Source organism: Schistocerca nitens, chromosome 5, assembly GCF_023898315.1.
Source record: "Schistocerca nitens isolate TAMUIC-IGC-003100 chromosome 5, iqSchNite1.1, whole genome shotgun sequence".
In the NCBI taxonomy this organism is placed as follows: domain Eukaryota; kingdom Metazoa; phylum Arthropoda; class Insecta; order Orthoptera; family Acrididae; genus Schistocerca; species Schistocerca nitens.
In genome coordinates this window covers 97474339-97489086 of record NC_064618.1, presented here as the reverse complement: position 1 = coordinate 97489086, position 14748 = coordinate 97474339, and the positions used below count along the sequence as shown (strand labels likewise).

Here is a 14748-nt window from a genome sequence, read left to right as displayed (position 1 = left end):
CATTAGTCTGCACTAGTCTGTACCGGTCTGCATTAGTCTGTACCAGTCTATAGTCAAGTTTCAGTCTGCGCCTAATAAGATTGCCATATTCCTGTACATAGCCATGAAGATAAATGAATAGACATTTTGTCAAGTATCAGAGATATATGAGAATAAGATTAACGTACCAAGACCAAAGGAACTTCAGATTGTCAATTGTAAACAGCATCCAGAATCAAGTTACGTAATGTCTATGCTTTTTATTATTTTAATAAATGTGTGTAAAAATTACTCAAGTTCTGTTTAAAGTTGGTCACCGTCAATCTGCTACTCTAAGCGTGCAGGTGGCATTTCTATCGTCTGAACTAACGGCAGAAGATAGACACGCCACGATAAGACCACGAGAGATATTGCTGACACTCGCCTACTTCGTTAGAGCGACAAGTCAAATAATCTGATGGTGTGTGTACCGAAGGTCTTACAGTACGCTCACCACATATAGCCAACATATCAGTCAGAGAGGTCACCTCGGCATCGATAGAGAGTGTAACCAATAAAACTGTAGTGCCGAACACGGCACAGCATTGTGTCTCCATTTGGTGAACATATTAGAGCGCGATTAACGCTGATGGACGACGATGCACGCCATCACCGTCACAATCTTGTGAACGCTTTCCTAGTGGAGCGCAGAATCAGTCAGATGGAAAGGCCTCCGCATTCTCCAGATCTCAACGCGAGCCGTGCTGAAATGTGCGGTTTGCAATCGTCCAGTCCCAGCACAGACCTTACAAGGCATCATAGAGCTCGCTGTGGAGGAATATTCCACAGGCTTATCTGGACAATTTGGTACGGAATACGCCTACTAGCATTCGAAAGAGGGCCACTTGGTTCATAAACAATATGTTATGCAAGATGATAGTGAGGAGAAACTGTAGTGTTTCTAGCGGGATGTTTGGCAAGGGTTTTCTTTTTTATTAAGTGGAAAAGTATTTATCTTCTTTATTTTTGTTTTCTTATGACTGTACATGAGAGAAATATATCATTTTTGTTTTCTAATCCGTCCAGTATTGACAACGAAGCAGTATGCAACATTTATTTTGACCACCCTACATGTAATTTGCTACTGCGCCGGCACCATCGAAAGTGGCAATGGAGACCAACGTGGAGTTGATATTAGCAATCTTCGTGTCGACAGTCTTTTGTTTACGACTGGCAGCGACCTCAGTATACCGAGATAAGTTTGGTTCTGTATTTGTGGTCGGTTCATATCGCCTTTTGTTTACGACTGACAGCAGTCTCAGCGATTTAGTAGCACGGCGACGACTCGTCTTATGTGCATCGATAGAAATAAATAAGGTAAAGAATGTTTGAACGTGAGCGTCTGTTATAATGCGTTTTTACGAAGTCTTGTTTCTTCAGTGTCGTAGTGCCAAAGCTGATGGTCTTTCGAGCCGATACGTAAACATCGTTCCCCCTCACGCCCTTCTGCACGCTGCGCTCAGAGTATTTTCCTCTTTCCCTTCTGTGCACTCTTGTTAGAACATAGGTCGACGCTCAACTTTCAGAGATCGAGACTTGCGGTTTTTATGCCTGCGGGATGGGGAGGGGGAAGGAGGGGGAGGGGGAATAGGGGGAGCGGCAGCTTTTATAAGTTTGAAGAGGTGCTTTCTGGTATCTAAAATCTGAGATATTAAGCGTTGCTAAAGAAGCTTTGCCACATGTTTGGTTACCAGATTTATAAATTATTCTTGCAGCACGTTTCTGTATAATTAATACTTTTGTGGTCTTATCTGAATTGCACAGAAGATTATGCCAGCGGACTGTAATGAGTGGAAGTATTTACAGTGTGCTAGCGAACCCCTCAGAAGACCAACAAAGCGAGAAAAATTTCAGACTGAAATGAGATGTTTAGTTAATGTATCCATGATTAGTTTGTTATCATCCTGAGTGCCTAGGAATTGCGCAAATGGAATTTTGTTTAGTGTGTGTTCAAATTTTTGTATTAATATTACCAATAAGTCATTTTTATATTGCATAATAAGAGCCTTGATAAGATTAATGGTTTGAGTTTCACTTTCTTCAATCTATTTACTCACGCTTTCCATCCTTAAAAACAAAGAGGTGAGATTAAATGGCTCTGAGCACTATGGGACTCAACATCTATGGTCATAAGTCACTTAGAACTACTTAAACCTAACTAACCTAAGGACAGCACACGACACCGAGTCATCACGAGGCAGAGAAAATCCCTGACCCCGTCGGGAATGGAACCCGGGCGTGGGAAGCGAGAAGGCTACCGCACGACCACGTGCTGCGGACAGGTGAGATTATCTACAAGTTAAGTGAAGTCATTTCGTGGCTTTGTCCTCTGCAGTTATTATGAGGGAAGAAAGAGTGCACTGCTAATGTAGCCGCGACCATTGACCGAAAAAACACTATCTTTAATCATTTGCAGTTAATATTGGTATTTCTCAGAAAAAAATTAAGAAGGAAATAAGAAGCTGAGGGCATACGGGTGCTCAGATAGTTCCCGAATACTCGCTCTCATTCGGAACACGGAAGGACTGCGTCGGTTTAATATTGCCCAACACGCTAGCCAACGTTACGCGTTTAACCGAGCTTCAACAACGGTAGGATAAAGTCAACAATAGACCATCTCCAGACGAGCGTTGCCACGGGCATTGTTCCGAATACAGTATGTATCAAAAAGAATCATCCGATTTAAAAAATCATAACTATTATGTTATTTGAGATACTGGAAAGAGCAAACTCTCGAGCTTTACATGGTTCCCGCTATTAACAGCAGTGTGCGCCCACTTCAGTTTTAGTAAAAATGGTGTCAGGACAACAGAAAACGTTTTGTGTACAAAGTTTTGTGCAGTGCGGGTCAGTAATAATTGTTCAGCGTGACTTTCGTACTAGGTATGGCGTGGATCCTCCCACAGGACAGAGCATTAGACGGTGGCAGGAAGAATTCCGAGAAACAGGTTGTTTGTGTAAAGGCAAATCGCCGGGCTGTCCTCGACACAGACGTCCAACGCATCCGCCATAGTTTCACAAGGAGTCATCAGAAATCCGCTCGACAGTTCTACATACCCTCGATGTCCGTCTGGCGTGTGTGGCGTCAACGCTAACATATCAAACCATACAAAACTCAGCTACTGAACGATCGGTCGGTCGCACTGGACCAAATGGTTCAGCCTTACATTACTGGCCTCCAAGGTCACCGGTCCTCACTGTGTGTGAGTATTTCTCGTGGGGGTTTACAAAAGACTCTGTTTATGTGCCTCCGTTACTGACAACAGTGAATGAACTGAGACATCGCATGAACAGCAGCTGTGGAAGCTGTAACTCAAGACATGCTCGCTGCAGTGTGGGAACAATTTGAGCACCGCATTGACATATACCGTGCATCTCAAGGGGGAGTACGGAGCACCTATGAACAGGTATGAAAAAAAAATTTGAGTTTCCCTATCAAAAAGCAAAATTCATTGTATGTGTTCATTAGTTTCAGAAATACAGACGTACGATATCGGATGATTCTTTTTGATACACCCTGTATTCTTACTTGTTGTATTACAAATGGTTCTGAATTTTCGATGGACTCTTTTAAACAACACTGTAGCCGAAGAATGTCTGCAGATAGGATTGACATCATTCGATAACAGTTTTATGGGAAGCAAGCTCTGACTGTAAAGGAAAACACGGAGCAGCTAGTTTCCACACCAACGTTCCAATGTCTATGATCCAAGATCTCATCACGGTCTGCGGCCTGCCGCAGTCAGTATGTGACTTTCCCAGTTCTTACAGACAAATAAACAAGTAGCCTAGTGCAGCTATATGCAGAATAAAAACTATAGAGAAGTGCCATGGGCACGCGAAGAATGCACACCTGTTGAGGAGAGCGTGTTATGGTTTCTCACCTGCCCCCTGTCTGGTCGGGCTCGGATGTTGAATACTCCGTACACAATGGGGTTCATGCACGAATTGGTGCTGGCGAAAATGAACAATCCCTTCTGCAGGCGGAAATCTATCTTCATTGCAGAGTCTTTGTCAAACCACCACCTGCAACAAGTGAAAACTGATTCAGTGCTCTGACGACTTATGTAACGAAGGGCGCGAACACACACACACACACACACACACACACAACCCAAAAAGTATGTACCAGTTACGTGTTGTTATCAAAGAATACTTTATTCCACAAAAGGAACACTGAGAAAAGCTATTATTATTTCACTTTTGCGGATCTTTACTGTGATTCACGCTGAGAGGTAATGTCTGTCACAACTAAGAGACGGCATGCAGTGCAGTCTAGTTTACAACACTCTTCTCTATGTCTATGTATTCCTCACTGGCCGAACCCATGAATCAGAGGTACATGTGAGTGCAACATAGTAGTAAGGTCAAATTGTTTTACTGCCCGATGATCTACTGTTTAACAAAAACAAATATTAAGCCGTCTACGATACGTAGTTTTATACTTTCAAAGCAAGTTTTTGTTGACGGAAAACTCGACAGCTAGTTTCTTAGCTATGGCCACGCATATTTATTCTGTGTGCTGGGTTCTGAACTCTAAAAAAGATGCAATTTTTCCAAACAAGCTGTTTCCCAAAATTTTGGGTTAACGAAGTAAAACTGCACGACAAAGACATATAAACCTTTCCGTAGGTAACTGTCTACGGCTGTTAAATATTTCGAAAAAAGAGTATTTCGGCCATGAGCTGTACAATTGTACGTTTATTATCTGCCGGTTTCAGTTATTACAACCACCTTCACAGGCCAAAAAAAGGGTACACCTTCTGCGAAGGCGGTTGTACACTCCTGGAAATGGAAAAAAGAACACATTGACACCGGTGTGTCAGACCCACCATACTTGCTCCGGACACTGCGAGAGGGCTGTACAAGCAATGATCACACGCACGGCACAGCGGACACACCAGGAACCGCGGTGTTGGCCGTCGAATGGCGCTAGCTGCGCAGCATTTGTGCACCGCCGCCGTCAGTGTCAGCCAGTTTGCCGTGGCATACGGCGCTCCATCGCAGTCTTTAACACTGGTAGCATGCCGCGACAGCGTGGACGTGAACCGTATGTGCAGTTGACGGACTTTGAGCGAGGGCGTATAGTGGGCATGCGGGAGGCCGGGTGGACGTACCGCCGAATTGCTCAACACGTGGGGCGTGAGGTCTCCACAGTACATCGATGTTGTCGCCAGTGGTCGGCGGAAGGTGCACGTGCCCGTCGACCTGGGACCGGACCGCAGCGACGCACGGATGCACGCCAAGACCGTAGGATCCTACGCAGTGCCGTAGGGGACCGCACCGCCACTTCCCAGCAAATTAGGGACACTGTTGCTCCTGGGGTATCGGCGAGGACCATTCGCAACCGTCTCCATGAAGCTGGGCTACGGTTCCGCACACCGTTAGGCCGTCTTCCGCTCACGCCCCAACATCGTGCAGCCCGCCTCCAGTGGTGTCGCGACAGGTGTGAATGGAGGGACGAATGGAGACGTGTCGTCTTCAGCGATGAGAGTCGCTTCTGCCTTGGTGCCAATGATGGTCGTATGCGTGTTTGGCGCCGTGCAGGTGAGCGCCACAGTCAGGACTGCATACGACCGAGGCACACAGGGCCAACACCCGGCATCATGGTGTGGGGAGCGATCTCCTACACTGACCGTACACCACTGGTGATCGTCGAGGGGACACTGAATAGTGCACGGTACATCCAAACCGTCATCGAACCCATCGTTCTACCATTCCTAGACCGGCAAGTGAACTTGCTGTTCCAACAGGACAATGCACGTCCGCATGTATCCCGTGCCACCCAACGTGCTCTAGAAGGTGTAAGTCAACTACCCTGGCCAGCAAGATCTCCGGATCTGTCCCCCATTGAGCATGTTTGGGACTGGATGAAGCGTCGTCTCACGCGGTCTGCACGTCCAGCACGAACGCTGGTCCAACTGAGGTGCCAGGTGGAAATGGCATGGCAAGCCGTTCCACAGGACTACATCCAGCATCTCTATGATCGTCTCCATGGGAGAATAGCAGCCTGCATTGCTGCGAAAGGTGGATATACACTGTACTAGTGCCGACATTGTGCATGCTCTGTTGCCTGTGTCTATGTGCCTGTGGTTCTGTCAGTGTGATCATGTGATGTATCTGACCCCAGAAATGTGTCAATAAAGTTTCTACTTCCTGGGACAATGAATTCACGGTGTTCTTATTTCAATTTCCAGGAGTGTATTAACTGAAAGTGGTAGAGAATAAACATAAGCCTACAACAGAACAACTGCTGGCGCAAACATGATTTTTTCAAAACCAAGAGATACGGTTACAGGACAGTATGCAAAATGATTACTTATTTACTTTAAAGTATTTAAAAGCTACAGTCGCAACATGAGAAGTATCAACTGAAGAAATTCCAATTGTAAATACGTAAATTTTGAAACCCATCACGATCGGTAGCACAGGGTGTTTATGACACTCTCAGTAAACACTCCAAAATGGCTCTTTAATCTGAAAGTATAACTGACGCCATGTCTTAGGAAGCGCTATACTTGTGTTCACCGTCTAGATCACAATTTTTTTTTCACCGACAAGCGGTTCCAATATGTGCTGGAGATCACTGCTCTCTTTAATCTGAAAGTAGTTGTGTAACTAAGAATAGGGCTTAATAAACATACAGACTAAGGAGAGAAACATAGCCTTCATTTAACAAAATTATGACTTCTGTGCCCACTATGTCAAATAATTTTACAAAATTTGTTTAGAAACCTATAAATTTTTTTGCAAAGACGGTGCATCAGTACAAAATGAACACCCAACATGCACCTTGGATCCATTTTCCCCAAGAAGCCATGAAGGACAAAACTGTAAATCTTGTTATGGCTTCACAAATTAGCAATATTTTGTAAAACAATATTCTAAGACAAAAATATTAATTTGTTCTTACTTTTTTATAAAAATATTTTACCTGTAGTTTGTGGCAGAGGCAACAGAAATATATCTGTTTCTATCCTTACGGATTCTACGCACTCCCGACTCAAAATGGAAAGAGTAGCTGGCTGGCCTACAGATACACAGTGTGTTTTGTCTCAGTAGCGAAATTGCCTGATGCAAGAGTTACATTGTGACAAGTATGTCGCGTTGCGTATCCGGATAACAACCGCCTTTGTATATCACATTTAAAATTAAAATACAATGGACACAAACGACGTTCATACAGTCATTGCTACAACAATTAGAGAAATGTCATATTGTGCTAGGAGCAAGAAAAGTGCAATCTACAATAAACCGTCTAAAGGCCGTTAAGTTGAAATTGGGCCATTGATGGTTTTCACAGCCTGAGAGTAGCTACCTAAGAGGCTCACCATAAGCACATGATGTAGTATGGAGTCCAGCAGATGAAAAAGACCACCACGATGATGATGGTCATCTTGAGGGTCCTGATGCGAGCTCGACCCAGGAACCCCAGACTCGAGCGCCGGAACCTGTCTGCTGTTCAAAAAACAGAACACAGTTTGAATCATTCACCCTTTAACAAAAAAAGAACAAGAAGATGAAGAAGACACACTTCGCTGATATGAAATACATGTAAGCTGCAAATAAGCCTGCAATAACAGAATTAAATAACAGCCACTGTCTCAACCTAGGTCTCCTCATCCCTCCCCGACCCCCTTACTTGCAACATCTGCAATGATGCACACCCTACTTACTCCGCCAAGTGCAAGGCCAGACACCCACCCGTCAAACATGAATTAACTGTACCTGTCCACCTTATTGACCATCCTGTCCATCCCAACAACACCCTCAGTCCACCCCCACTGCTGAAGACATCAACCATTTCCTTACCATTGTCCTCCAAAATATCCACCCCTTCCAACGACACCCCACCCTTCAGCAAATCTCCCTCGTTGCCTGAACATCTAAGTCACATACTCCCACAACCAGGTCCACTAGGTCTATTTCATCTTCACCTGCCTTGAAACCCTTATATAAACCTCTCCACAACTAGCCTGCACATCCTGATTCCCGGCCTCTCACTACAGTGCGAAGCACTACTGCATCCTATATGGCAACATCTACTCTCTACTCACCGACAATCCCCTTTTTAGGCATACCCTATCCCAGTACAACATTGACATCTTCATTATTAACGAAATGTTGCACAACCACATGACACCATCCATGCACCTCCCTGTATCCTCAACCTATATTACTACCACTGACCTCAACATTCATGGTAGATCCCCTGCAGAACTCTGGTGGTGGCATCAGTTTACTGAATCCTTCCACGATGACACTCCCCCCATCCCACAGCACTCCCATCCTGAAAGCAACAGCATCCCAAATGTCCTCCTAGCATCTCCCAACCTCCTTGGATGCCTCACTGAATAAGTCCTTGATCCAAATGGAACTTACCATCTATCAGTCCTCCTCACCATATCTGACACCCATGCACCCTATCCCAATTCCATCCAAAGGTTGTCCACAACTATTCCCATCCCAACTGGAATGCCTACCAGGAATCCATAGATAGATTGGGAGCCACCCCCTAACTTTCCAGCAACCTGATGATACACCTCATACTACAGCCTTCCTGCAACAGTCCTTGTCAGATGCTACCTCTGCTCATATTCCTACTAAAGCCATGTATCCTCATCACTCCACTCTCCCACCACAAGCTGTGCTCCTTCTCTGTGAGCCCCATCACTTATATCACTCCTTCCTTCAGACTCGTGACCAGAAAACACTCACACACCACTGGCAAATACAGCAGCACACTATAGATTACCGAGCGAGGTGGTGCAGTGGTTCGACACTGGACTCGCATTCGGGAGGACGACGGTTCAATCCCGCGTCCGGCCATCCTGATTTAGGTTTTCCGTGATTTCCCTAAATCACTCCAGGCAAATGCCGGGATGGTTCCTCTGAAAGGGCACGGCCGACTTCCTTCCCCGTCCTTTCCTAATCCTATGAGACCGATGACCACGCTGTCTGGTCTCCTTCCCCAAACCAACCAACCAACCAACCACTATAGATTACTCTATGCCAAAAAAGCACTGCAACTATACCAGACAGGCACCAGTCCCAATGTTACACACCCATTAGTTCTTCCTAGTACTGGAAAGCATTCCACTGACTTATCTGGTATCCATCCCATCTCCCACAACCCGATCCTTCACAACCGTCCCTCACCTTATGACCTGAAGAAAACCAGTCACTTTGCATCCTATCTCTCTGACATCTTCTCTGACAAGCCCTCACTTAGACTACTACTAATTCCATACTGTCCACAAATGCACATATACCACAGTCCCAACCTTGGATTCCAGCTTCCAGTACTTGAACAACATGCTAGAAAAAGAATTAAACACTCAATCAAAGCACAGGACATAAAAAAGTACTACACAGGAAACGCAACACATATCCTGATCATGATTGTATTACCTACCGTCACCTAAAAGAATTCCCTACCTCCTTTTTCATACACTTGCAACCCTATATACCACTATCCTCTCCACAGGTTACTATCCTGATCTGTGGAAACCTCCAGACTCCTACTATTCCTCAAACCAAACAAACACCTCACTGATACTTCCTCATACTCCCTCTACCCCAATCTGCCTCACATCAGTGTCTAGCAAGGTCTTTGAATCCAACCTCTCCTGATGCATCCACCACTATCTGCACCAACACCATCCGCTTCCTATCTCCCAGTGTGGCTTCCGTCCTTCTCTGCTGATGATCAACACCTGAATCTCACCCAACTCCTATCCCAACAGCTCAACAGTCGTGAAGCCAATATCTTTTTCTCCCTTGACTTTGAGAATGCATGACATTCTAGTCTCCTCTTCAAACTCCAGTCTTACACACTTCCAATCAACTATTTCCCCCTTTTGCGTCCTTCATCTCCAATCGTCCATCGTATGTCATTGTTAACAATACCAATTCCCATATCCTCCACCCCACTGCAGGAGTACAACAAGGTTCCGTTCTCTCCCCTCTCCATTATCTCTCATACACTGGCAATGTACCACAACCACCTCCTCCCACCCACCTCCTTCAGTATGCTGGTGACACCACTTCCATCACCCTCTTTCCTACAGTCCAGACATTCCAACGACTCCTCCAAATCCACATCAATCAGTTTACTTCCTGGTGTAACCAACTGCTCCTTAACATTAACTCCTCCAAAACTCAGGTGATAATTATAGGATGCACTACACACACCTTCTGTCTCCACGACTTATACCTCACCATTTATGACCATCTCATCCAGCTAACTAGCATGCTAAAAGACCTTGGACTAAACTTCGACCGACAACTAACATGGAAAACTCATTTACTATCCATCCAAAAGAAAGTCCACAATAGACTAAAAGTACTAACATTGGGGGGAGGGGGGAGGGCTCCACCCCTCCACTGTCATTCGCATCTACAAATCCGCAGTCCATCCCATCTTTTGCGATGCAAGTGTTGCATGGATCTCTGCCTCTCCAAAGTTCTATATATCCATCGAGATCCTTGAATGCCATGCTCTCCATCTCTCTTTATCCATCCATTTACCTTACCCCACAGGGATTCTTTACCAATGCATCAAATTCCCACCTCTCCTCACTCACACTGAACACCTCTAAATAACCTACACCATATGTAAACTTGATTCTAACAATTTTACCTTGACCCTCCCCTTTCCAATCCAAGTGCACTGTCACGACTCTACTTACTCATCCCACCTACACTTCACCTGCACACCACCATATCTTCTCCAAAATAAATTTCAACCATCTCCCTCTCCCAGACCTACCAACTCTAAATCCATCCTACCCTATCCACTGCCCCCCATCCAACTCAGAGCTATCTCCTCTTCCTCTCCTCCTACCTCACCTCATCCTTTTCCCCTTCCCTACCGCCACCTCACCCCATTCTACTCTCCAGTCTACAATTTCCAATACCAGCTGCCCATCTCTACTTGACCCCACAGCCAACCCCGTCTTGTCGCCACGTCTTTCCAGTTCGCTGTCCTCACCTCCACCACTTCCCTATCTCCCTACATACCCAACCTTCTTTTCATCTACAATTCAGCGTCCCAGGGCAGGGCCTGTTCCAGCTATGGAGAAAGTGCACGGTGCTCCGCTTTTAATGGTCAGTGTATCTTTTGTTGTGTTCAGAGCTTCTCCAGTGTTTTTCCAAGCGCCTAGTGTTCAAGTGTTTCTCAAATGTCTTTAACTGCGCTGTCCATCCACGTCTTATCACTGTTTTTAAACAATTCATGGTGACAGAATTATATTATTTATTCTAAGTTAGTGTTAAGTTCTAGAGCGGGTTATATGTACCACTGCCAGCCCCCCCCCCCCCCAACCACAATAGGGCGACGGGGGTGAAATAACAATAAAGGGGAAAAAATACGAGTTTCCAAGTTTAGCAAGCTAAAAGGGCAGTAGTGCGGACAATGACCCCTTCAACATGAGAGGGAACAGCTAAAACATCCCCAAATGAAGTATGCTCCTTCTTGATGCACTTTATTGATCACATTCCCCAAAACTTCACTGAACGTCGTCTGTCTTTAGAAAACTATTTCGGGCAAAGCAAAAACAATGAATTGGTTCGTCTCCTTCCTGATTTGTCAAACACGAATCGGTTTAAAAAATCTTTCAATTGCTCCCTGCCCAAGGCCACAGTTTTCTCCCCTGTGATCGAGGTTTCTCCACTGTGAAGAGAAAAATGAAGAAGAGTGACAGAATTTTTCCACTTCGCGAAGTGATTAAACTGATTTTGAGCAGCAGACAATCAGTGCAATTCTTGGTCACCGAGGTTCACGACTCTTCGATCATGAAAGATTATGCATAGGGAAACTGGTTGTCACACTAGAACAAAAAACGCAGTATTTCTGTGAAAACGCGGAAGAAGCCGCGAGATCTGCGTAAGTTAAATTTTCAATCTCGCGAATTTTGCCATTTCGTGTACATATCTGACTCAAAAGCTGTTGGTGAAGCTCGCGAATCCAGAAATTCAGAGGGAAAACACACCTTCATCCTCACCAAAAAGACCCCCAGCGACCACACCGTCAGCATATCCCACTGTAAAAGTCCCGATAAACCCAATAAAACTTCAAGATTTAAAACTTTCCTGGGGAACATCCCAGAGGAAGTCAGAGAACTGTCTGAGGAAATCGCCTTCAGATTAAACAATGATGCTGTTTCTTGGACGTTTTTGATTTGTCCTGAGGTGTCTCATACTTTCAATTGTCTTGTCACACGACATTTCACTTAAACAATGTTGGTTTGTTACAAACACATTTTCTTTCCCATAATTCATCGGAAAAATCAGAGAAAATTGATTTTATTTCTTCGTGACATGTTAAAAGGGCGGTAGTCTTTAAAAACGTCTCTAAAATAGAGAACCTGAATTAAAATTATGTTTACTCATCAAGTATATCTCTGAACGCTGGTTCCACAGATACATACCGCCCAGTTGAACAATTTGGTACTAATTTCGGAATCTACATCTACATGACTACTCTGCAATTCACATTTAAGTGCTTGGCAGAGGGTTCATCGAACCACAATCATACTATCTCTCTACCATTCCACTCCCGAACAGCGCGCGGGAAAAACGAACACCTAAACCTTTCTGTTCGAGCTCTGATTTCTCTTATTTTATTTTGATGATCATTCCTACCTATGTAGGTTGGGCTCAACAAAATATGTTCGCATTCGGAAGAGAAAGTTGGTGACTGAAATTTCGTAAATAGATCTCGCCGCGACGGAAAACGTCTTTGCTTTAATGACTTCCATCCCAATTCGCGTATCATATCTGCCACACTCTCTCCCCTATTACGTGATAATACAAAACGACCTGCCCTTTTTTTGCACCCTTTCGATGTCCTCCGTCAATCCCACCTGGTAAGGATCCCACACCGCGCAGTAATATTCTAACAGAGGACGAACGAGTGTAGTATAAGCTGTCTCTTTAGTGGACTTGTTGCATCTTCTAAGTGTACTTCCAATGAAACGCAACCTGTGGCTCGCCTTCCCCACAATATTATCTATGTGGTCTTTCCAACTGAAGTTGTTCGTAATTTTAACACCCAGGTACTTAGTTGAATTGACAGCCTTGAGAATTGTACTATTTATCGAGTAATCGAATTCCAACGGATTTCTTTTGGAACTCATGTGGATCACCTCACACTTTTCGTTATTTAGCGTCAACTGCCACCTGCCACACCATACAGCAATCTTTTCTAAATCGTTTTGCAACTGATACTAGTCTTCGGATGACCTTACTAGACGGTAAATTACAGCATCAGCTGCGAACAACCTAAGAGAACTACTCAGATTGTCACCCAGGTCATTTATATAGACCAGGAACAGCAGAGGTCCCAGGACGCTTCCCTGGTGAACACCTGATATCACTTCAGTTTTACTCGAATGGGACAGTTGTGATCGTTTTACTGAAAGTTGGTCTCAGTGGACTACTGCCCGTTGAACATTCACCGATTCATTTATTGGTTACTCATTTTTCTTAACAGATCATAAAAAACCAAAAACTGTCAAATGTCTGCTGACTTTTTTCCTCTGTGTTTCATGTTACCACGATGCCGCAGGACACAACACGCACACATGCCACAGAAATCAATGAGCAAATTGTTTCGCAATTGTATTCTACGTCGATTCTGTGCCCAAAAAATGATGATCGCACAACAACTAATGAGTATCTCATTTCCAATTGGTTACCTGGAGGGGCAAAGGTTTACCTCAATTATGGTCCTGTCCAATTTGAAGAAATAAACAACGTCCAATCATACGCTGTATAATATTTGAACTCTTTACACCCGTCCAGTTTACCGTCGCATTAGTTGGTTTAAAGAATACTATTATTACGTTCATTATAAACCATAAACGTTAATCAGGGATTAATTAGTGGTGTAAGATTACTAGTAGCTCACTTAGGCAAATACACTCCTGGAAATTGAAATAAGAACACCGTGAATTCATTGTCCCAGGAAGGGGAAACTTTATTGACACATTCCTGGGGTCAGATACATCACATGATCACACTGACAGAACCACAGGCACATAGACACAGGCAACAGAGCATGCACAATGTCGGCACTAGTACAGTGTATATCCACCTTTCGCAGCAATGCAGGCTGCTATTCTCCCATGGAGACGATCGTAGAGATGCTGGATGTAGTCCTGTGGAACGGCTTGCCATGCCATTTCCACCTGGCGCCTCAGTTGGACCAGCGTTCGTGCTGGACGTGCAGACCGCGTGAGACGACGCTTCATCCAGTCCCAAACATGCTCAATGGGGGACAGATCCGGAGATCTTGCTGGCCAGGGTAGTTGACTTACACCTTCTAGAGCACGTTGGGTGGCACGGGATACATGCGGACGTGCATTGTCCTGTTGGAACAGCAAGTTCCCTTGCCGGTCTAGGAATGGTAGAACGATGGGTTCGATGACGGTTTGGATGTACCGTGCACTATTCAGTGTCCCCTCGACGATCACCAGTGGTGTACGGCCAGTGTAGGAGATCGCTCCCCACACCATGATGCCGGGTGTTGGCCCTGTGTGCCTCGGTCGTATGCAGTGCTGATTGTGGCGCTCACCTGCACGGCGCCAAACACGCATACGACCATCATTGGCACCAAGGCAGAAGCGACTCTCATCGCTGAAGACGACACGTCTCCATTCGTCCCTCCATTCACGCCTGTCGCGACACCACTGGAGGCGGGCTGCACGATGTTGGGGCGTGAGCGGA

The 14748-nt window shown here is 45.1% G+C and overlaps 1 protein-coding gene across 8 annotated transcripts in view; it reads right to left on the bottom strand.

The window, feature by feature from the left end:
* The window catches only part of LOC126259903 (adipokinetic hormone/corazonin-related peptide receptor variant I), a 1084372-nt gene that overhangs the window by 59651 nt on the left and 1009973 nt on the right, over positions 1 to 14748 (bottom strand). For 4 of the 8 annotated variants that reach the window (XM_049956985.1, XM_049956989.1, XM_049956991.1 and 1 more), the window contains 2 exons: positions 7350 to 7476; positions 3872 to 4044 (listed from right to left, as the gene is read on the bottom strand). In XM_049956985.1, the coding sequence (XP_049812942.1) occupies positions 3872 to 4044; positions 7350 to 7476 (300 nt within the window). The remainder of the gene's footprint in view (positions 1 to 3871; positions 4045 to 7349; positions 7477 to 14748) is intronic. The other 4 variants (XR_007546573.1, XM_049956990.1, XM_049956992.1 and 1 more) reach the window with 2 other exon arrangements.